The 12,939-nt window shown below is 40.6% G+C and overlaps 1 protein-coding gene across 1 annotated transcript; it reads right to left on the reverse strand.

Annotated features, from left to right (window-relative positions):
* Positions 1-1,978: 1,978 nt before the first annotated feature.
* On the reverse strand, positions 1,979-9,176 carry LOC146499170 (G2/M phase-specific E3 ubiquitin-protein ligase-like). The gene is made up of 9 exons (XM_085139125.1): positions 8,759-9,176; positions 8,611-8,676; positions 8,356-8,407; positions 7,342-7,422; positions 7,041-7,255; positions 6,646-6,913; positions 6,349-6,503; positions 5,889-6,127; positions 1,979-4,601 (listed from the first exon to the last, which is right to left on the reverse strand). Exons 1-9 carry the CDS (start codon positions 8,764-8,766, stop codon positions 4,351-4,353), a joined length of 1,335 nt encoding a protein of 444 aa, XP_084995251.1. The 5' UTR covers positions 8,767-9,176; the 3' UTR covers positions 1,979-4,350.
* Positions 9,177-12,939: the final 3,763 nt, after the last annotated feature.

The following is a 12,939-nucleotide window of genomic DNA, read 5'->3' on the forward strand; positions in this document are numbered from 1 at the left end:
GATGTCTCCCGAGAAGGACACCTTACACACCATCTCTCCTTCTTGTAATCACTGTGAATGTGAGATCGCTCCCTGATATGATTGAGGAGCTAATGACGCTAACCCGATCACAGTGCCAGTATCCCGGCACTCCCTCTGTGAGTAGGCTGCCCGGCTTCCAGCTGCTGCGGGCGGACAAGACGAGAGACAGCGTAGAGAGGAAAAGGAGGGGGGCTGGCAGTGTTTGTTAAAGACGGTTGTGGTATCCCTGGGCACATCGCTGTGGAAGAACAACTCTGCAACACAGACATTGAGCTATTAGCTGTTAGCATCCGTGGAGGCAGCCTGTGACTCTCTGTGGTCCGCAGACTGCAAACGCAATCTCCGAGAGCTCTTCTTCTAATATCAGGGGACTTTAATCATGACTCCACACTGCCCACCTTCACCCAGTATGTGACCTGCCCCACCGTAGGCAATAAAACATTGTACTTAATGTATGCCAATGAAAAAGTGGCATACAGTTCACCACCTCCCCCTGCCCAGGGAAGATCCGATCGTAACTGAGTGTGTCTTGTCCCTGTGTGCAGCACTTACTGTGCAGGGACCCACTAATCACCCACGCAGTGCAGAGATGGTCCGCGGAGGGCATATAAATAAATAATAAAAGCAAATAAATGACAGTATGCTTTTTTTCCCCCTTTGAAACAAGTGGAGACATTAACTTTCCCCTCAACACCTCCCTCCTAAGTGGTTGAACTGTCACACTTAGGGTTGCCAACCGTCCCTTAAAAAACGGAATCGTCCCGTATTTAGAAACAAAAGTACACGTCCCGTATTGAGCTAATAAGGGACGCACTTTGTCCCGTAATACAGTGAGAATCAAAAGTAGTCTATAAGTTTTAATGTAATTAACGCTTTGTTTGAAAACATAATTCCCAGCCCCGCCCCTGCTTTGTGACCAATGAGCTGACAGCACACTTATGACAATTCGAGTATGACAATTCAGATTACCGCTCATCTCATTGGTTGAGGAAAGGTCGCTTGCGGAGAAAATACCGGAAGACAACAGATGACCACAACAAAAAGCATGGCCAACAGGGAAACAAACGCCGACACTGCGGTGCAAGTCTCAGACGACAGTACACCTGAAGCTGGGCAAACACTGCGATTTTCAAACTGCACGATTGGCTCGCATGGGTTATAAGTTCGTAGGTCACGATGCAGGTCTCACACTATACCGCCCGATGCTCTGATGCGACCTGAGTCACACCGTGCCTCCATAAAATGAAGGTTATAACAGAAAATCTGTCGCTCGCTCTCCCTCTCTGTCTTTCACTCACACAGACACACACCACCATCAACTTTGCTAAATTACTAATGACAAACATGATCAGGCAGCTGTGATTGAGCAGCAATGTAAATCCAACTATTTTCACGGTTGTTGTGGTCGTGATAATTTGGTGATGCCACGTCGAAAAGGCTCGGATGAGCTTTCCAAAGTTCTACAAGTTGTGCCTCCATCGCTTGTGTCCAGATCACACGCTGCACAGCCGTGCTGCTCCGTCTTTTTCACCGACGTTTACGTGTTTGCGCGTGAGCAGTGTGAGCGGCTGCGGTGACACCCTCACGAGCGATTGATGATCGGGAGCTGGTCGTGAGGTGTTAATCGCTTCTCGTTACCCCACGTATACTACACGATGCACGATGAAGGCCAAAATCGGGCCGATCACCAAATTGGTCGCACGACTCAAAAATCGGCTCAAAATGGGCCAAAAAATCGCACAGTGTGAGCCCAGCATTAGACCAGCAATGTTTGTTCCTCTCAGAGAAAGAAAAAAAGGCTGCAAAAGTGCAGGGAAGAATGGGAAAAGGAAAACACCTGGCTGGAAAAGTGCACGATAACACCTATAAAGTGCACTGCACTGTGTGCCGGCGCACTTTTTCCATAGGCGTGCTTCTAATGGTGGGCACATGAAGAACATGAGGGGCAGCTCGGGGAACCCTTAACCAATTTTTGTCTACCAGGCCACGGCAGAACCAGATATGGTAAACACTGGTTTGTTTGTTTTTAAACCCTCTGGTTAAGGTTAAAATGGGCATGTGCAGTGAATATCAGCGCTATGTGGCCAGAAGTGTGATAATATAATTTATTTTGTGTAGTAAACAACTGCAAGGATAGATGATTACAACAAATAGATGAGTAATACATAAAAGTAATACATAGATGAATAATGATGAATAATGATGATGAGTTATGATGCGTAATCATGGGAACAAGTGGGTTTACAAACGGGAGCAAAAGCTGAAATAATGCCTCTGCTGAAGCCAGTTGCACTAAATGCACTAAATGTGCACTGTTACAAGAATATTTTTCTTTCTATTGTTTTCTATTAATTTATATAATTTTAAGTTAAGCAGGACAGAGTTCTTTTAAAGAAAGATTTACTTTTATTATCAAAAGTTAAGCATGACAGGCGTCTGTTTAAGAAAGAGACCTGTTTTATTGTGTTAATGTTGTCATTTTGAGCTAAAAATAAATGCCTAAATGATTTTTGTTTCCCATGTGTTGATATCACAAAGAATACGCATCTACTTAAATCAAATTCAAGTCAAATGGTTAAAAAAAATAATTTCACACACAAAAAAAGAGCTAAAAAATTCACCACACTGGGAAGGGTGAAGACAACTGGGTCGCCCGGCCCTGGCCACGAGGTGTCCCTTATTTATTTCTCAGGGAGTTGGCAACCCTAGTCACACTGCTAGACTGCAACTGCACTCTTTGGTATTAACTTCTGTAATCCTGTAATTTCTGTATAAAAGAATTAGATTGTGTATTATATTATTAGTTTATACACCTGTGTGCATGTGTATTTATGTATGTCCATACACAAAGATGGATTGTGTTTTACTTTTTTGTGCTTGAGAGACGCCCTCAATTGGAACCTAATTCCTTGTATGTGTTTGCGCATATACTTTGCCAATAAATGCGATTCTGATTATGAGGTATTTCCCTCTGGATGGCACACACGAGTAAATTAAGTAGAAAAAATGTCATGTGTATAGCCTTTTTTTAAAAAAATTTTGGAAACCACAAGAAGAGAAATATGTGGCATTCCCTTATGTCATTTTACAACTTCACTGTCAGTAGACAGTTGTGGACATATTTCGATCTGGCTTTTTCCCCTTAACTCAATAGAACTGGCACACATTCTACAAAGACAATTCTCTTCCTCTGCTTCAAGCTCTTTGCTTTAAGCAGCTAAAGGGGAGTTAATTTTCTTCTTCCAACTTAGTGCATTGAAGGTATCTTGAAGTTAGTCACTTCAAATCTCACCTTTTCCCCTTATTTTTCAGAGATTACAAGTTCATGTGTGACATTTATTTAAACCACCCTGTAGCTAAAAGTAAAAACAAACACTGTAGAAGCACTTGTGGCTGTGTCCTTTGTGCACAGACATTAGGGAAAATGAAAAACATTCATTTTTAGAGTGTTTGATCTATAAACATGTACCACTGTGTAATCCTGTTTTTGGATGAACTGAGGCTTAAAAATATAGGCTAGAAAGCGACTGTTCATTTCAGCGATTTTGGTTCCTCATCAGCAGAGTCAGACAGCATGAATATGATGAGGCTTGTAGAGATGACAGTAGGCAAGCAGACAAGTTTCCTGAGGTTGGGATGAATGAACCTAGAACACAGGGAGAAACCTAAACAAGCAGAAGGAACTTTAGCTAAATATATTGTCACGTACAGCCGAATGACAGTAATAAAGAAGGTAAGCCGTGACCATAGAAAAAGCAATCACTGGATTGACTGTCCGAATTGCCACCAAACCAACCCCCTTAGTCAAAAAAGGAACAACTCATATGGCTCCTACAGGTAAGCCTCAAATTTAATTTTTAAATAGACAAGACACCATGAGAACTGACATTACAATATTTTATTTTACAAAAGTCAGTGTCTTTTAGTTCAAAGTTTGTCTGGCATCTCTTGTACGTCTTGAAAATAAATAAATGAATTAAAAAAAAACAAACAAACACTCTATGCAGTGTACTATAATTGAACATAAACAACAATCTTTCAAAAGAATATTTCTAGATGAATTGTCATTTGAACTATTTCCTGGAAACTTCTGAACACCACTTATTTTGCATGGCTTGATGCATGCATACCCTAGTTGTCTTAACTGGACTATAAATATAACTATATACACAATGAACAGTCATTTGTAAAAACACTTTTAAAATGTAAAATCTTTAAGAAGCCTGAGTGCGAGGAGCAATCCCCTTTAAGAACACTTACAATAACAACTTCATCCCAAAAGGCCACAGGTTTTAACCACAGCTTCCCAGCATCAGTACATGTATGCAGCTACACCTTTCCAAATCCCAGGGATCCTTTTAATGCATTGTTCATAAGATCTTTGAATTGATCTTCATCTGCAACACCTCTTGGGAGATACAGGGATAAGCTGCATGTTGATGCGTATGGGATGCGCCGCATCCCTGGCTCCTGATCGTAAAAGTCTATGTTGCAGGACTGTGGGAACCCCAGTGGTGGAAGTAAGTCAGCCCCAGTTATAAAGACCAGCAGCTCTTCAAACGTGTGGTCCACCTCTTGCTCTGTTAAAATACATACAAGTGTTAAATAAGGTGCAATGTGTAGATTTATAATCAGTTACACTGACTGCATAGTAGAGCAGTTGCGTTAATGACTATTTTGGAGTCAAAAACAGGTTGTTAGTCAAAACCAATATTGCAAAGCATTGTATTAAAAAAAAAAATTACTCAAAGCAATCCTGCCCTCCTAAGACAGGAAATTAATTTTGGTCCTCCGAGTCACACCTATATGTCAAGGACTGTTTATGCAATGTGTATGTTTTTTGTTTTTTTTTAAGTTATTCATTCTGTCCTTGCAAGAGTACATTGGCTTTCTAGTGATGTCACATTTGCGTGGGTGTTGTCATTGCACCACTCGATTACCCTAGGACACTAATATACAGGAGGTTTCGTTATAGTCAATGGAATACCTGAAGGTTCTTCTAGTTAGGCAGTGCATCTAATTAACAAATGACCTTTGTCTCAAAGGGAGACAGAATAACACAATTTGAAACCTGTCTTAAACACTGCAAAAATACTGGGGGCGATCGTGGCTCAAGAGTTGGCAGTTCGTCTTGTATTTGGAAGGTTGCCGGTTCGAGCCCCGGCTCGGACAGTCTCGGTCGTTGTGTCCTTAGGCAAGACACTTCACCCGTTGCCTACTAGTGGTGGTCAGAGGGCCCGGTGGCGCCAGTGTCCGGCAGCCTCGCCTCTGTCAGTGCGCCCCAGGGTGGCTGTGGCTACAATGTAGCTGCCATCACCAGTGTGTGAATGTGTGTGTGTGAATGGGTGAAAGACTGACTCTAGTTCTTAGGGACTAGTAAAGCGCTATACAAATACAGGCCATTTACCTAATTCTCAGATGTGCTAATACAATTGAATCCTAAATTTTACCATATTTTAAATACAAGTATGTAATATAACTATTTAATATTTTAGTGTTAGGAGAAGTTTTCGGTCATGTAATAAAATTAATGTTTTACCAGAAATCACAATGAAAATCAAATTACATCCTATCAGTCTAAACAAGCAAGATCTGGTAGCGATGACAGAGGATAAAAGAAATAATCTTCCAAAAATATTTGTTGTAGGTGGTTTCCTTTCAAATACCTTACCTAAAAGGTAAAATAATCAAAAACTTCCTCATATGCTCTAAGAAGGTGTGGATTTTGCAAAGTTCTAAGGTTTTATTGCACCTAAGTGTTGTTTCGATTTAGTTGTCTGTATTTTGTATTGTGGACACTGTATTTAACATGAAATGCCTGAAGCAGTTCAAACAGAAACAAGATGTGTTGTATTCTATATACTCACCCTGAATGGCCATAAGCCACCATTCCCACTGAAAGATGGTGGCTTCCTCTTCTTCACGTCTGTTACTTCCAGCTGGACTCCATCCAATGGTGAAGAGATCCTGGAAGCTGTTCCTTGTAAGTTTATTTCCTGCATTTGTAAATACAGGAAGGAACTGCTTCCAGCATCTCTTCACCATTTGCCAGAACCGACCACACGAGTCCATACCGGCAACAAACTGCTGAATCATGCTGGCAACCCTGTTGACCACAGATTGTACTCTCAATTCATACAACATAGCAAAATTGTTAAACAAAACAAAAAGTTTTGTTTTGTCAATTTAAACACCACCTTAACTGCAATACAGATATCAACTCAGCAGATTGATGATTTGTTTAAGTGTTAACTATTAGGGGGGAACACAATGGGAAGACGAGCACTGACCAGCAAACTACTTTGTAATTTTGTAGCAAATTCTCACCTGTGAAACGCAAAATGAGATACGATCTCGCCCCTTATCCTCTTAACATCAGGTAGTGTGGCAGTGTAGATGTCAGGGATACCACAGCCTGCAATCCAGTCCCCAAGGTGACTTTTCAAGTCTACCAGGTCTTCTGGGGTGCTGCAGTTGGAAACCTTGAAAATCATGCACCTCCATAAATACATACGTTTAAAGCATTCACTAAGTGTACTTACATTTTGAGACGTTCCACTGATGAGTTAAGCTATGCATTGTTTCATTGAATTTAATTACACCTCAGCATGCACACAGCTTTACCTTTTCTATGTTCTGTTTGATGTCTTCGTCCATGAAGACCTCTACATCGAAGTCATCAAGAGATGTCTTCTGGCCACACATCATACAGAACAGGTGTCTGTTGATACACCGTGGCCCTGGCCCATTGTTCGCTATGGACCAAGCAATCAGTTTTCCAGCCGTATAAAACTTGTTGCTTGACAGCAACTGCTGGCTATAGCTGAACAACAGACTGCCAGGCTTCCCCTCAAAAATCCCTAGGGAATTCTGAGTTTCGACCATAAGTAAGCTGCAGGAAAAGATAGTAAAAAAAAAAGAAAAAAAAAAATTGAGTCAAATTGTGATTTCATCTCTGCAACAACAAAAAACACATTCACGCATTCTATTATTGTGTGGGAGAGATGGGAATGGGTTACCGAAAAAATTCCCGCCTTGGGCCTCCATATTCATCGGCCATTTCACCAACAAATTCAACATTTGGCAATTTATGCCAGGCAAAATATGACTTAGAAAGTGCCATGCAGGCACTATGTAGGATTTTCCTTCGTCGGGCTATTATTGTACAATAATTGCTGGTGTCAAGATGCGTTTCCTGGAAATCTTTCAACACAGTCGCAAGGTCCATCTCGTCCTGAAGAAAGGTGGGGGGGAAAGGAAGGTCATGACTACATGAAACACATACACAGCAGTTCTGGCAATGTTGTTCATGAGACATACATGTGAATCATTTTGTTCAGGGGAAGCCAGGACAGCCTCATCCAGGTCTGATACTTCTGACTCTGCAGAGTCGATGTAAAACTCTTCCCTAAACAGAACAAATGCATTTGATTTTTTTAATATCATGTATACATACTGAAATGGAATGACTCATCTGATAAAAGAATCTGATTTCACATTCTTTTACTGTACAGATACAGCCACTTAAAATGGCCATGTGGTCCTTGATTGCATCTGTTGGAGCCATTTGTATTTTAACAAATTTCAAAATATTAAAATATAAAGTTTGTTGTTAGTTTACTTCTATTTTTGGGTTAATCATTTTTTATTTGTAGGTTAATGCTCACTTCATTCTTTTGTTGTTTATCTTATCAAGTCAGCCAGGAAGAATTTCAGGGCTATTTTTGATAACTTAAGAGACTGGTATGAGACTCAGACATGCACTGAGATGGGCCTTTTGTTTTGTTTTTTTTTAATTCGAGAGACAAGCAGCATGAAGCAACAAAAATGGATCTTGTTATTGGTTGCCAAAATGGATCAATAAACTATACAATGCAACTTTCAAGTTTTGACAGTGCAGTTTTCCCTGCGCACAAAAGATTATCACAGGGCAGCAGTGTCTTCTTTTCCTTTTTTTGTGAAACATAAGGAACTGCCACTCCAGTGCTCATTTACTAGGAATAGTTTAGGTGATTTGTAGTTCCAAGTGTCTGAATGGTCAGGCTGACTAAAGTGTTATCGATGCATTTTCAGCAATTAAAAATACCAAAATCACGACATCAACAAATCTGAAAAACATGAAAAAGCAAAACAGAAACCGAATGAGGCAATTAAACCATTGGTCTATATTCAGAGCACATAAATGTTATCAGTTCAATACATGCAACCTTTAAAATTTTAATATTCGCTGGTCTCACCCCGTATATTGTACTTATTGAGTGTCTATTTACCTATGGTGTGTGCTTTATAAGTTCCAGTTTACACTTAAGTTTTGGCATGTTATTCAACAACTACCACTTGCCTGTTAACCTCTGGTTCCTGGAGAGTATGGTTTTCATGCAGACCACTGCAAAGGAATAGCAGAAATATTTCATAGCAGGAAGAGGACCCCAATGCAGATATTTATTGATCTAGACTACACGTTACTACCAAGTTATAATAATGATAGAATTAGTTTGTACAACAGTTGTTTTACCAAAAAAATTAATTTTTTTTTGCAATAGTTTAAGATTAAAATTCCAACTCATAAACAAACAGAGTGCCATTTACCTGATAACCTCTGGCTCCTGTACATTGTGCCTACCATGGTCAGGTGTCTCGGTGTCATGCAGCACACTGCAATATGGTAAATATTGATGATGAGAGGGTGTAATGCATTTACAGTGCTACAGTCCAAAGGCAGTTGTCAAACACTTACATTGCCATTTCAGACTGCACAACTTCTCCACCAGTTGAGTCCTCATTGGCTTCTGTAATCTAAAACACCAGAGTATTAAAATATAAAAGAAATGGAACAACAAATGACAAACAAGAACAGAGGACAAGTCAAAGACAAGAACCAAAACAGCCACACCTAAAATGAATGAAAGCATAACCACAGAAGATCAGTCTTTGGGTAGGTAGAACTTAGGATAACTGAGGGGAAAATAAATAAATAAATAAAGGAAAGGTTAAGGACATTAACAAAAGACAATGAAAAAACCAAAACCCAGGAAACTGGGATTACAAGAACAAAATGACCCTAACCCTAAAAAACTGTTAGACCACAGTTCAAGCTTGCTCTACTGCATTTCTGTTATTAACAGTGAATCAACTGACGGGGCATTATTTAAGCATAGCCATTGTGGGATTATGATATTATTTTATGCCATGTTAGTCCCCTAATTAAAGATTGTGAATTATTATGTAGTTTCAGTTTGCATTATGCTCCTGAACTAGAAGAAGGTGATAATTATTACATTCGGTAAACTGATTTGCATTACATTAGACTGTTGATTTATTGTGAATGAATGATATTGTTTTATGATGCATTATACTGCTGAGTTATAAGAAATACTGTTCGCAGAAAGTCATTGCCTTATTTGTCTGATTGGAAGAGAACAGAGCATTCTGCCCCATCAGCAGGAGCAGATAAACAGGGAGCCAAGGTCGTAGCTTAGGCGCTGTGTGAGAAAGAATGTGAATGTTTAGGCTTTTATGATTAGGTGGGGGCCACTAGAGGCTATAAGAGTTTGATCAAGGCTCCACCATTTTGAGATCTGATGCTGTCTGCTGTATGGTGTCCATCTCCCACGCGTGTGTTCATTAAATCATCGTTTGACTTGACCCGGCCGGACCAGTGTTGTTATTTTGGTTTTCCTCTTGTATCCATCCCCAATATTTGAATCCGTAACACTGGTGAGGTGGATTGAGAGGAATATCCATGATGCATGACAGTTTGTTCACTCACTTCCTCTCCACCACAGCTTCCGAAGTGCAGCCAATCACAGAGCTTGCTCTCCTGATCCAAGAAGAACACATCAAAGTGCACTGCACTCACCTGAACTGACAGAACATCTGTCATTAACATTTTGATGCACACACAAGCTTGCTCACAACAGACAGCCTGCCCATCCACTTCTTGTGTAGAGCTTATGTTTTGATCTTCCAGTTCAGCAAATGTATATATGTCAGTGTCCAGGTATTTGTGCTCCTCCACCACATCATATCAGCGGGTTCAGTATCTTATACTTTTGTCAAGATAATGCACACTGCAGCCGACAGTTATCAGAAAGAAGCCATAACCAAGTTACATGGATTCTTTTTGTCATACAGGTAAACTAGTTATGTTATGTGCAACACTGTCATGTGCCACTCTGGTTTTATGTTTCAAATTCGTGTAAGACATCCAGAGTACTCTGATGACATTGACAAGGACATCTCCAGTTTACATGGGAAACTATTATTTCATGTTCTTGAGATTACTTATTTACATCACTTTTGAGAAAACGTATATACAGGTCTGATTCAAAACTGCATATCTATTTTTTTAATGCATGTTGAAAGGGCAAAAATATTCCTGAGATACTGTTAACATTATTAAAATGGAAGGCTATTATACAGTGGTATTACTTTAAACTGAGTAAAACGGTATTTTGATAAAAGTTAAGGTCTCCGTTTGTTTCAGAAAAAGCATACTGTCATTTATTTGCTTTTATTATTTATTTATATGCCCTCCGCGGACCATCTCTGCACTGCGTGGGTGATTAGTGGGTCCCTGCACAGTAAGTGCTGCACACAGGGACAAGACACACTCAGTTACGATCGGATCTTCCCTGGGCAGGGGGAGGTGGTGAACTGTATGCCACTTTTTCATTGGCATACATTAAGTACAATGTTTTATTGCCTACGGTGGGGCAGGTCACATACTGGGTGAAGGTGGGCAGTGTGGAGTCATGATTAAAGTCCCCTGATATTAGAAGAAGAGCTCTCGGAGATTGCGTTTGCAGTCTGCGGACCACAGAGAGTCACAGGCTGCCTCCACGGATGCTAACAGCTAATAGCTCAATGTCTGTGTTGCAGAGTTGTTCTTCCACAGCGATGTGCCCAGGGATACCACAACCGTCTTTAACAAACACTGCCAGCCCCCCTCCTTTTCCTCTCTACGCTGTCTCTCGTCTTGTCCGCCCGCAGCAGCTGGAAGCCGGGCAGCCTACTCACAGAGGGAGTGCCGGGATACTGGCACTGTGATCGGGTTAGCGTCATTAGCTCCTCAATCATATCAGGGAGCGATCTCACATTCACAGTGATTACAAGAAGGAGAGATGGTGTGTAAGGTGTCCTTCTCGGGAGACATCACCCCCGTTTCTTCCCTCACTGGGGATGTAGGGTCTGTCTGCCGGTAGCGTAGCTGCAGGGCGCAGCGCTAACAGCTGATCCCTAATGTAAACAAAGGAGCAATGCACCGAGTGTCCAATTACGGGTGAAAAAAGAGGAGACAGAAGAAGAGAAAAGTCAACATAACTAGCACAAAGCGGTAATGCATGATGGCAGAATCTGATTGCTAAGACATAAGTTAAAGCTTAAGAAAAGTAAAGAGGAAAATAAGAAAGAAGCTCAGAAATGAGCAGAGCTTGCTCTGCTCATTTCCTGTTAGCTGCCATAACAGGTAACACAGTTAAGGTTTCAGAAAAAGTATTCTGTCGTTTGTTTGCTCGATCATGCCTTAAACACATCAAAATGCATAGTGGGATTATAATACAAGTGAATACTGTGACAAGCACTGGTACTGAATAGGCAATCACTTAGCAGCAAGGTGAATCGGTGATGCATTAGTGTGGTCTGCACTTCCTCTTCTTTGATTGGGTGAAATGAGTTGAAAGTAATTGGATGAGGGAACCATGGGGAGTGCCCTGCATAATTTCAATAAAACGCCGTTTTAAACGCCGTTACAGCTGGCACAGAACGCCGTAAAAAACGCCGTTCAAAGATGCATAAAAACGGCGTTTTCTGCCGAGCGGCGTAAAAACCGGCGTTTCCGTCTGTCTTTGAACGCCGCTTTTTACGTCACTCGGATGGTGCGTTCAGGGCGCCATTCGAGTGACGTAAAAAGCGCCGTTTGTCGGAACAGAACGCCGTTTTTTTCGGCGTTTTGAATAATTAAACGGCGTTTTTTACGCCATTTCTTAACCAAACGGGTTAGAAAAGTGGCGATTTTTGGCACTAATGGCTTGCCATACTTATGTGCCGACACCGGTGTCTTAGCTAGCAAAGCGGCGTGGCTGATGTGGAGTGAAGCCACGTTAATGACAACGTGTACAACCATTGGAGATGTGAGCAGGACAGACGGGACAATTGACGGAAAAAGTGTGGACTTTATACCAGTCTTTAAATTGTGTTGATAGGCCACGTAAAACCAGGGTTATGATAAAAAATATATGCAATGTTTGGTTTTCTTCCTGAATACTATGGTTGTTTATAAAACGGTAAAAACTGCGTTTTATAAGGAAAATGCTGAAAAGCACTCTCCGCCTGTGAGGAAAAACAAAACCAAAAAAAACCCCACCCTTTCCTATTGGTGGAGTGATACATCTCCTGTTGTCAGGCCTGCAGGTATCGGGCTGTTGTTCTCCTTTATCTCGTAGTGGACAGAAAGTATTTTTTGGAGTGGCACAAATAATTTCAAATTTGATGCAGAACAGCTGATTGTTCTGTAAATAGTTTGAAACGTTTATTTAAAAAAATGCCTTGGCTGCATTTTTAGGTAAACGGCTGCAAAAAACTTTGTTTGCATAACTCAGATACCTTTTTGAAGAAGTAACTATATAATTATTGCCCAACATTGTCATTATTTACTGTATTTTGCAGACATAGAGTTACAGGACTCTCTCCCAGACCACAGACTCATAATACAATTCAGAGCTTTATAAAAAAAAAAGAAAGAAAGAAAGAAAGTTGTGTTTTCAAAATTGGAGTTCAACTTATTTTTACTCCTAATAGTGTTAACATACTACACAGGTCACGAACAAGATTTCTTTTACATTTTCATTGTAAGTGGGCTAAAGCAGTTAATTAAAAGTAGTCTAACATAAATGTAAATGCTGTAATTTGATTATTTTA

Source organism: Neolamprologus multifasciatus, chromosome 17 (genome assembly GCF_963576455.1).
Source record: "Neolamprologus multifasciatus chromosome 17, fNeoMul1.2, whole genome shotgun sequence".
Lineage (NCBI taxonomy): Eukaryota > Metazoa > Chordata > Actinopteri > Cichliformes > Cichlidae > Neolamprologus > Neolamprologus multifasciatus.